The following is an 11,419-nucleotide window of genomic DNA, read 5'->3' as shown; positions in this document are numbered from 1 at the left end:
ATATGACATAAAGTATGTATAAAACATGTAGGTATTGTCATAAAACAAGCATGGAACATAAGAAATTATCGATACGTTGGAGACGTATCAGATCACCGTGGACTTGGAAGGTGCGACGCCGTCGAACACTATGTCGTTTTGGTGTCGCCAGAGGCACCAACAAACAAGAGTCACACGTGTCCAAAGGTCGCGGTCCCCTCCAGGCCCTCCACGCTTGCCCTGCAGCCAACCAACAAAGTTTGTGTCCATCTGTAGCATCCAGTGCAGCTTCCCCCACCAGCGTAGACAGGTCGCCCAAATCTCGCGTGCCAACACACATCCCAACAGCAGGTGGTTTAAGGTTTCCTCGCTCTGGTCGCAGAAAGGCATGAAGCCGGATGGGGATGACCTCGCCTGCTAAGCCTGTCTGCAGCCCAACATCTGTTCCTAGCCGCAAGCCATAGAAAGACCCTGCAGTTTGGTGGAGCCCTCGAGCGCTAGATCTGAAGCGCTCCTTGCATCTCCACCCTCACCCCGAACATTGCGCGGTAGCCTGAGCGTGCGGAGTAGGACAAATCTTTCTCCCAGCCCCATCTGAAGCTATCCTCCACACCCTCTACGAGGGCTACATCCTCCAAACGGTCCGCCACTTCGAAGAGCTCCCAGATTGTTGACGCGTCTAGGTCGGGTGGGATGTCATCTAACCAGACGCCAGTCATTCCTTCTTGGACCTTGCGCAGTCGCACAACACGTTTTGGGATCGCCTTCACAAGGTTTGGTGCTATGTCCGTCATCCGACCCTTAGGGAGCCACCGATCCGTCCAGAAAAAGGTGGACGCCCCATCGCCTAGCACCGAGTAGGTTGCCCCTTCAAAGAGTTGTCTCACCACATGTGGTACTTGGATATTCAGCTCTTTCCACGGCTTCGGGTCATCAATTTGTTGAAGCCACAACCATCTGGCCCTCATGGCGATCTTCATGTACCGAAGGTTGAAATGCCAAGCCCTCCCCAATCCTTTGGGGCACAGACTTTGTCCCACACCACCAAAAGCAGTGACCACCTTTAGCATCCTTACGACCTTTCCACAGGAACCCCCTTATAATCTTCTCGATGGTCGTGAGCGTCTTCACTGGGATGTCAAGGGACATCATTGAGAAAATGGGGATCGCCGAGGGCATCGCTCGAACCAGCTCCAGACGTCCACCTCTATCTGAAAGAGAGGCCCTGCAACTTGGCAGCTTGTTGGCCACTTTATCCACTAGGTACTGAAGTTGTGATGCCGTCGGTTTCCTCAGCGTCAGGGGAAGCCCAAGGTAACAGAGAGGAAAGGGGACCACCGGGCATCTGAGCTCACGGTTAATGACCTCTTCGTCCGTACTGGAACATCTAATGAGATTTGCTGAGCATTTATCCATGTTGGTGCGGAGACCTGAGGCATCGCCAAAGTCATGAATGATCGCAGCGAAGACCTTGAGATCCAGCACTATAGGGTGCAGGAAAATAACCACGTCATCTGCATATATTGAGGTACGGTGACGCAGTCCAGATGCGGCCAGCGGGGTGAGCAAACCCACATTCGAGGCCTTCTCAATCATCAGGTGAAGGATCTCCATAATCAGAATAAAGTGCTGGGGAGATAGTGGATCCCCTGTCTCAATCCACGCCTGTTGGCAATCCTAGAGCCTGGGCAACCATTCAGAAGGACATGAGTTGACGCTGTGGACAAAAGGGCGAGAATGCAAGCTAGGATCCTTTTCCCGAAGCCTATCCTCCTCAGGACCTCCATAAGAAAGGGCTATTCCACTGTGTCAAAGGCCTTTGTTATATCCAGCTTGATTAGCACAGCATGAGTCGAGCTACTGTGAAGCTTGCGAGCCGTTTCCTGGACCATCATGAAATTATCATGTAGGCACCTTCCATGCACAAAGGCACTTTGATGCACTCCAACCATCAAAGGAAGGACAGGGGCCACCCGGTTGGCCAGCACTTTGCCTACTAGCTTGGCGAAGCCATGGATAAGACTGATTGGTCTGAAGTCCTGGACCCTCTCCGCCCCATCTTTCTTAGGAATCAAAGTGACGAGGGCATCGTTAAATGCACCAAAACCACGACATTCCAGGCGGGACATAGAGTTGAAGGTTGTCATAATATCCACTTTTATGATCTCCCAGCAGACCGTGAAGAAGCGAGTAGAGAAACCATCCGGACCAGGACGCGCACTTGCCCATTTGATTCGTACTTCTTTATCGAAAAATTTGATTCGTACTTGGTTCATCTGCAGCTACTGAGCAGAAGCATTGTTTCATGGCGACATGTACCTAGGTGAAGCAGGGAGGCAAGGTGGTTTTTACTCATCGCTGATAGCCTGGAATGAGCCTATTTTTTTGCCTCATCGATAAGACACTAGTAGGAAGCGGAGTGGCAAAATCATCCTTTACCTGCGGCGTGCCAACAACCACACCGTTACTAGGGCCCTCCGCCAAAACAGTGGTAGTAGATATACTAGCGGTGTACAATTATAGGCCATGCCACTAGTAAATATTAGATAGCTAAAAAAGTTATGATGAATCTCAACCATTATTCAGTATTAATAATCACAAAAAACTGACAATGACTATGTATCACTAACAACCTACAAAAAAAGATGTGTTTGACGATTTTAACTCCACCAATAGTATCACACGTGACATTGCTACCTTTCTTCACCGCATCAAACAAACAAATAAGAAACATGATTATCACTCCACCAAATATAGATGATTTTGATGGCAAACATAATTTGCAATTTTTTGCGGGTGATGGTCTTGGAACTGATGAGAAAAGCTTGTCCAACATGTAGGAGTGTACTCCGAATGGAGTTCTTCCACACCTAAATGCCGAGGGGAGGCGTCCATTCATACACGGGATGTTGGTGACCCTGCCACCTACCTCAAAGCATACTCCAACCACGCCTTCAGGGATCTAAAGGAGGTCAGCAAACTTCAAAGGTAATTTCTATAATGCAAAAAAGAATAGAATTAGAGGGGTTTCTTACAAGTTTAAATGAAAACACACAGATAGATTCGGAAGAAAATGTACCATAGTGTGCCTACCCATATTCGTACCGGTCACGCGCATCACGAAAGGCATCCCAAGGTAGGTATCCGTTGTAGGTTGGATTTGTGTGAGGTGCTCTAGCTCACCCTCCATAGCACCTTTTGGAGACAATGATAGATTTAGAGGGGTCTTCCTCACCTTCGTCGCTGGCCTCTTCTTCGTCTCCTTTCTCACCATCATCAAAGTTGAACATCACAATACATATCTTTGACAATTCTCTGATGGAGAAGCATAGCATTTCTGCTCCAATGAGATGGTTCCACGTAACGAGCCTATTCCACCTGGATCCTGCCAAGCGAGTTCTTGATTGACCTTTTCTGGACATAAAGATTGTATGCCTACCCATTTACGCTGATTGACACACTATATCATGTAAATTCATCAAACTGCAACCCTGCCTTGCATGGGATAGTTTGCGCACCAAAAACGCACATTACATAAATGACAATAGACTAGAAAATGGATACAAATATATGAAAATGACTAGTTTGGTTGACGACTGAATTCTCAAAGTTCCCAGGTGTCGTTCATGTCATTCTTGTAAACTCGGCATGGTGCCATATCCTATGTACAAGAAACACAAATTTCTAATCTACTACATAATGTTCATCATCTAAATCAAATAGACACAAATCTACTAACAATTTTATCTAAATCAACTAACATATTTTCTAATCAAAATGCCATCTAACTAGACATTTTGTAATCACAATGTTTGTCATATAAATCAACAAATAATTTGAATCTACAAATTTCTGTTCTATCAACTAACAAAATCCTATGCAACATACAACTACGAATACACACATAACGTACCTTTTCTAACAAAATAGGGGGCGGAAGCGGCAACACTCACCAAGGACAGCGGCGTGGCGGATCGATGGTGGTGCGGAGGAAGGTAGCTGTGTAGGCGGACAAATACGGTAGCTTGGGCGGGGCAGATCCTTGGCGTGGTTGGAGAGAGTCTGAGGCGAGTGGGTAATGTAAGAGGTGAGAAGTGAAACAGCACGCGGGGACTGGGGTGAGGGCGGGTGGGCCACGCCGCTGGTACGGTAAATACCGGTGGCGCGGGATAGTGGGCCACACTGCCCTTTTTGGGTCGGGTAGCCAATTTTAGTATGTTGTCAGTATTTTGGCAAAATACCAGAGGCGTGGAATTTTTAAAGTGTGCCGCTACTGTTTTTACGCCTACAAGCTATTTCCTCTATAGTGAGAGATTTTTTTAAATTATATTTTTGATGCTTTTGGACGTGTTCATCTTGTTGTCAGAGGTAGGGCGTGAAATCTCTTGCTTGTATCGTGTTGATATGACTTTTGAGTAAATAAAACCCCGCATATAAAAAACAATATCCCGCATATAAAAAACAATACCAAAAGCGCAATTATAATTGCAGTGTCCTCATTTCTGCTTCACCTTTATTGTTGTTTTGCCAAAAAGATTATAAATAAACTTTTTGTAATTATCTTGTCTCATATCGGGACATAGGCAAGGATAAAGAGATGTGTATATAATTAACTTCTTTTTAATTAGCTGCCACATCACCATTTTAGTGGATGTAGAATGCATGATACTAGCTAAAATACTATCACTATGACTAGCCTAATGCTTCCAGAGGTCAAGAGAAGCTTGATACTTGTGATTGGCTCGTTATCTACTCGTTTTTTCAGCTCGAATGGTTATCGAATAAAAAATGAATAGACTCAGTAAGAGTGTTTTATATTATATAGCTCAAACGGAAAACAGCTGATGTTGAGCTAACAGTAGCTGGCTTGATTTGTCGGTGACTCAGAATATCGTTGTTGCCCGCGTCAGTGGCCTTGACAGTGGACCCACCACCTACCTCTCCTCCGGTGGTACCGGAAGCAGCAAGGATGACGACGCCAAGATGTCAACTAAATTACTTCTCAGAACTAGTGGCACCCTTAATTAATATCACGGTGATCAAGGTCAGAGCTTTCATTGTGCAAGTCAACTTACTCCTGCCACCTTCTCGTTCGCCAGGCAAAGGGGCAAATGCAAATTTGGGAAATGTGCTCTGCTCTCGGCCTTTGAGTCTCACCAAAGAACGTTCCACGACCCGTTCATGAAGCGCGGCCGCGGATTTGGAGATGCCGCGCCCGCGGACGCAGCAACAGATCACCAGTTTTTTTTTTTTTTAGATAAAAGGCACTCAAGTGCCCGACTTTGAATTAACAAAGCCCCGAACGGCGAGAACGATACAAAGTGCTGAACCCAGCTTACAGAACGACACCACACACCCACACAAACTACCAAAGAAGCTACGACCGGAAGCGCGACCAACAAGCTCAGCCAAAGCGCCTACAAGACTCGGAGAAGAGCTGGAGTCTACAGTGTCGGGCCGGAGCTCACCCGAGAGCGAGCCATTTTCACGCGCGCCTCAACAACACTCCTCCGTCGCAGGAACGCCACCGGAAGCCGACCACCACCGGGGACCAAGACGCGTTGCTCACAAACCGAGAAGCAGCACCAAGGGAGCTCGACAAGGGAAGGGCACGGAGAAAGCCTTGCCGAAGATCGCCGAAGAATCACCCCCGTCACAACCTTCGGAGAGCCTCGTGCTGTGGGCTCCAAGACGGTGTCTTCAAGAAGAGCACGACACCGGAGTGCCGCCACCGCCCGATCCGAGGGTCTTGGGTTTTCACCCGGAGGAAGAAGAGGGACGGAGATTGGCCTCACGGCGCCTTCAGCAAGGGAACGCCGTCCGCGGACGCCGCCACCGTGGCCCGAAGGCAAAGGTTTCCCTTTGGCAAAATCACCGCCATCTACACCCCACAGCATTCAACTCGCCGACTACCACGCCGCCCTCACGGCCGTGGTCTCGGCCAGCACCAGAGTCATTGGCTCGCCCGCCGACCAACATGACTCCCACCTTCCAGGGCCGCCGCGCCCGCGTCCCCCAGAGAACAGCCGAACGCAGAGCAACGCTACGAGAGCACTACACGCCGACGCAGAACTCAACCACGACCACCGCGCCACCACCTCGGCAGGGCAAGATCCACGACCAGAGCAGCAACCTACAGCCCCCATGGCTGTCAGGTGCCCTCCAACTCTGGAGCAACGGACGGGGGCTCGATTGGGCCCGGGGCCCCTGCCCCGGCCCGCACGAGGACGGCCAGATCTGGAGCCGCCATGCCAACCGCCGCCACAGGGAACATCCGCGCCGCCGGCTCGTCGCAGCGTCGTCTCCGGCCAAGCCCAGCCGCATCAGGCCCCGCAATCCCTGCCCTCGGCCAAGTTGCCTCGAGGACGCGCCGCCCGCCGCCGCCCCACGCGGAGGAACCGCTGAAGCTGCCACGAGCACGCCCAAGGACCACCGCGAAGCCGCCACGCCGCCGGGGAACGGCCGCGCCGCCGCGCCCTACGCCAGCGCTGCGCCCTCGCCGACCGCGCCAGCCCGCGCCGCCGCCACCGCGCGAGGGGAGAGAAGGCCCGCCGGCGCCGGCGCCGCACAGGCTTCGCCCGGCGACGCCCTCGGGCGGCGGCGAGGGGGAGGGGAGGAGCGCTGGGGGCGAGAGGAGCTGCGCCGCCGGGAGCTCCCAGGCCGCTCGCGGGAGCGGCTCAGGAGCTAGGGTTTTCCGGAGAGGACACAGATCACCAGTTCACCCCCCGGTTGGCTATGGTCAACAGATCAGGACAGAAAGCCATGTCCTGACTCATGAGGCAAGAGCTCGATCGGCTAGGCGCGCAACCTCGGAGGGAGAGAGAGAGAGAGAGAGCATGACGACGCGTGCGCTCGCTCTCCTCCTCGCCCTGGCCGCCAGCTTCTTCTCCCACTCCGTCGCCGCCACCGACATCATCGACCTCACCACGTCCATCACCGGCAACCAGACGCTCGTCTCCACCGGCGGGGTCTTCCAGCTCGGCTTCTTCATCCCGCCCGGCGGCAGAAGAACTTACCTCGGCATCTGGTACGCCAGCATCCCGAGCAAACCCGTCGTGTGGGTCGCCAACCGCAACAACCCGCTCTTCCGCACCCCCGGCGCCCTAAGTCTCACCTCCGACGGCCGGCTCGTCATCGTCGACCGCCGCAACTCCACCGTCTGGTCTTCGCCGGCTCCCACCTCCTCCGAGAGCCCAATAACCACGCGCGCCGCCGCCCAGCTACGCGACAATGGCAACTTCCTCCTCAGCTCGGACGGCAGCGGGTCCCCCGAGAGCGTGGCGTGGCAGAGCTTCGACTACCCAACGGACACGCTGCTCCCGGGCATGAAGCTCGGGATAGACCTCAAGAAGCGCCTCAGCTGGAACATCACGTCCTGGAACAGCGCCTCGGACCCCTCGTCGGGGCTCTACACCTTCAAGGTCATCCTTGGCGGCCTGCCGGAGTTCTTCCTCTTCCGCGGTCCGGAGGTGATCTACGCGAGCGGGCCATTCAACGGGGCCGGGCTCACGGGCGTGCCCAACCTCAGGTCCCCGAACTTCGTCTTCAAGGTCGTGTCCACCTCCGACGAGACGTACTACAGCTACGCCGTCACCGACCCATCGCTGCTGTCGCGATTCGTGGCCAACGGCGAGGCGGGGCGGCTGCAGCGGTACGTGTGGACCAACGGCAACTGGAGCAGCTTCTGGTACTACCCGACCGATCCCTGCGACAACTACGCCATGTGCGGGCCCTTCGGGTACTGCGACATGACCGCCACCCCGCTCTGCAGCTGCCTGCCGGGCTTCCAGCCCCGGTCGCAGCAGCAATGGACTCTCAGGGACGCCACCGGCGGCTGTGTCAGGAGCACAAAGCTGACCTGTGCCGACGCCGGAGACGGGTTCTGGCCGATGAACCGGATGAAGCTGCCGCAGGCGACCAACGCGACAGTGTACGCCGACATGACGCTAGACCACTGCAGGCAGGTGTGCCTGGCGAACTGCAGCTGCAGGGCCTACTCCGCCGCCAACATGAGCGGCGGTGTCAGCCGCGGGTGCGTCATCTGGGGCGTCGATCTGCTTGACATGAGGCAGTATCCGGGGGTCGTGCAGGACGTGTACATCCGGCTCGCGCAGTCTGAGGTGGATGCCTTGAGTGCCGCAGGTTTGGATACTTCTGACCGCTCTTGTTAACATATTTTCTATACTTATTTTGCAGTTCAAAATTAGCAAACATTTTCCCATGTTCTTGTTCTGGTTGAATGTACATGTACCTATATACACGATTAAATCACTGCAAAATCGTTAATTTTATTTTCGTTCGTATATCTACAATCTTTGCGAAGCTAGAGAAGTTGGGGATTAATTTGGTATCCGTGAAACACGTGCGACGATCAGGCAATGAAGCTGCGCATAAATTAGCTAAGTATGGATGTAGGAATAAAAGTTGTAATACATGGGTAGGATGTGCGCGCTCCAGATTGTTTGTGGAGTAATGAAATGGCAGCCATTTGATCTAAAAAAATGGTATTCGAGCTGAAAATAACACTAGCTAGTTAGTAATGACACGGTTAGTTAGCCAGTACTAGTTTCTAGAAATAGTGTTCTCCGGTAAAGATTGGGCATCCCCTCTGTTCCATCTGTAGAAACCAGTGTCACGTCTGAATAACATTTTGCTATTCGTGCAAATCCTTTACTCATTAAGATTCAAGGCTCATTTGATTCATAGGGTAGGAAAATTTGAGGGGTGGGGAAAATATAGGATTTGTATGGCCTGCCCAATTAGATCCTATGGGAATGCAAATTATGGGAATTAGTAAGAGTGATTTTTATGGCAGCGTAGGAAAGTCACAAGAACTATCGGTATCAAGAGAGCGAGAGGCGATCGTTTTCTTCCTCGTAGTAATTTTTTCAAGAGCTCATACCTAATGGAAAATTTCCTATGAAAGTAGTATAGGGAAACTTCCTATAGGTTCTATTAGACAACGGCCTTAGGAAAAGTTCCATAGGAATACAATCCCATTAACGTGAATGCATCTTTGTTGGCTTCGTCAGAGTGGGCCAAACGATGAACCAGTAAATTAGTGTGCGTCCAATAGCCGCCGGTCATTGGGTGAAACTGCAATAGTTTTTGTACTGAAGATGATAGTACCGTGTTTGCGGGGAAAGTATCGCAACATACCACATTCCACATGATACCTTGAGCCTACCACATATGCAGTTCCACCCAATCGAATGTGACACGAGCTATAAAAGATCTTACGTGGAACCGTGGATATATGGTAGATTAAGAGCAAGCACTTGGTCTTGATAACTATAAAAACATATGTGGACGAACCTCACGTTCACCGCTAGCTACTTGATTTCAGCTGCTACCCGCCGGCGTCCAAAGATGAAGCTGTTGATCGCCATCGTCGCCGGTGTTGCCGGCGTGCTTCTTCTGGGGGCAATTGGCTGCGGCTGTTTTTGGAGGAACAGGAAAAGGAAGAAAGTTCAGGCTAAAACGACACCAAGCACAAGCAGCCGGGGCCAACGGCAGGCAGAGGACCAGATAGATAGCGAGGAGGATGTCGACCTTCCGTTGTTCAACCTGGATGTGATTCTGGCCGCAACAGACAACTTCTCCGTGAACTGTAAGATAGGACAAGGTGGATTTGGCTCCGTTTATATGGTAGGATAGCAAACCCAATAGCAGCACTATGACCACCTTTTTTTTGTACCCATTAACTGTAGTAGATATTAACGAAACTGCAAATTTGATGAGCAGGCACAGCTTGAGGATGGAAAAGAGGTAGCGATAAAGAGGCTATCTATGAGATCGCTACAAGGGGTTGGGGAGTTCAAGAACGAGGTAAAACTGATAGCAAAGCTTCAGCATAGGAACCTCGTGAGGTTACTAGGCTGCTGCATCGACGGCGACGAGAGAATGCTCGTGTACGAGTTCATGCACAACAACAGCCTAGACACGTTCATATTTGGTCAGTTCTTTTCTTATTCACAACAGAAATATCTTCGTACAAAGCTTGTGGTCTGGTTAGATCTACAATGTGCTTACCTTCCATGAAATGTTGTGCAGATGAAGGAAAGCGGGGGTTACTAGAATGGAAGAACCGTTTTGACATCATCCTGGGGATTGCACGGGGTCTTCAGTATCTCCATGAGGATTCAAGGGTCAGGATCATACATAGAGATATGAAGGCAAGCAATGTGTTACTAGACAGAAATATGATCCCCAAAATCTCCGACTTTGGTATTGCCCGAATGTTCGGAGGTGATCAGACAACTGAATATACCATAAAGATCATCGGGACATAGTGAGTATTATCTCTCGATTAATATGCATATTAAATATTTAAATACCTTCCAAGATGTGAGTTTTCCTGCTGACAAAAGTGAGCTGGTGGTCTTCAGCGGCTACATGTCCCCGGAATATGCACTGGATGGCGTTTTCTCTATGAAATCCGATGTCTATAGCTTCGGTGTCCTGGTACTGGAGATCATCACCGGCAGGAGGAACCGAGGCTTTTACGTCGACGAGCTTGATCTCAACCTCCTTTGTTATGTAAGTACCAGCATGATTAATTTTCAAAAGTGATGGTCTCTATTACTGATGCAATCATGTCGGTCCTTTTTCAGGCATGGACGCTCTGGAAAGAAGGACGGGGCGTAGATCTACTAGATGAAGCGATGGCCGGACCCTATGACTACAGCGTGGTGCTCAGGTGCATACAGGTTGCTCTCCTGTGTGTTCAAGTGCATCCCCGGAGCAGGCCACTGATGTCTTCAGTTGTTATGATGCTGAGCAGTGAGAATGCAACGATGCCAGAACCAAATGAGCCTGGGGTAAACATTGGGAAGAACACGTCAGACAGGGACACGGATTTATATCCAATTACAGCCCATAGTGGAACCAATTTCACAGAAGTAGATGCTAGGTAGCTTTCGGGTAGTAATTATTGGAGAAAAGGTTTCTTGATCTAGTGGAACAGCTTGTACAGCAAAGGCATTTTTATTACACCGCTTGTCAGTCTCTTGGAAGTTCACTCATAACTGGCAAAGGAAAACTTGTAACTGCTATGTGTTGGATTCAGGGGCAGAGCCAGGATTTGAACATAGGTGAGGGTAATTGAAATTGTACCTTTCTTCGTAATTTGTCAATAAGTAATGACTTGGGCGATTGTTTTTCATGTGAGACGTGTCTACTTCTCTATATCTCAAGGTCACTTGAGCCTTTTTAGTTTTTTCGAAATGGGTATAGCCCCGGCCTCTGCATCGGTTGATGCACACAGCTTTTTATTAAAAAAGTGAATATTCAAGTGTTACAAATCATGGATCAACGAGGGTCGATACAAAAATCAACCATCTAAAAATAAGAAGCATGCTAAGCAGTCTAAGCATCTTCTAATCTCTTAATAGGTCACCAAGTAGCCTGGTAGAAAATATCCTGGGCAACCATTTGAAGG

General features: G+C 50.4%; 1 protein-coding gene across 1 annotated transcript; it reads left to right on the top strand.

Moving 5' to 3' along the window:
* The first annotated feature begins 6,692 nt into the window (after nt 1-6,692).
* Nucleotides 6,693-11,143, top strand: LOC127344019 (G-type lectin S-receptor-like serine/threonine-protein kinase At4g27290). The gene is made up of 6 exons (XM_051370241.2): nt 6,693-8,121; nt 9,326-9,627; nt 9,724-9,934; nt 10,033-10,270; nt 10,368-10,518; nt 10,593-11,143. The coding sequence occupies exons 1-6, from the start codon at nt 6,816-6,818 to the stop codon at nt 10,893-10,895; spliced, it is 2,511 nt and encodes an 836-aa protein (XP_051226201.1). The 5' UTR covers nt 6,693-6,815; the 3' UTR covers nt 10,896-11,143.
* The last annotated feature ends 276 nt before the right edge of the window (nt 11,144-11,419 follow it).

This window comes from Lolium perenne, chromosome 3 (assembly GCF_019359855.2).
Source record: "Lolium perenne isolate Kyuss_39 chromosome 3, Kyuss_2.0, whole genome shotgun sequence".
NCBI classification, from domain to species: domain Eukaryota; kingdom Viridiplantae; phylum Streptophyta; class Magnoliopsida; order Poales; family Poaceae; genus Lolium; species Lolium perenne.
Note: the sequence above shows the minus strand (reverse complement) of the source record. Positions and strands in the feature narration are given on the sequence as shown.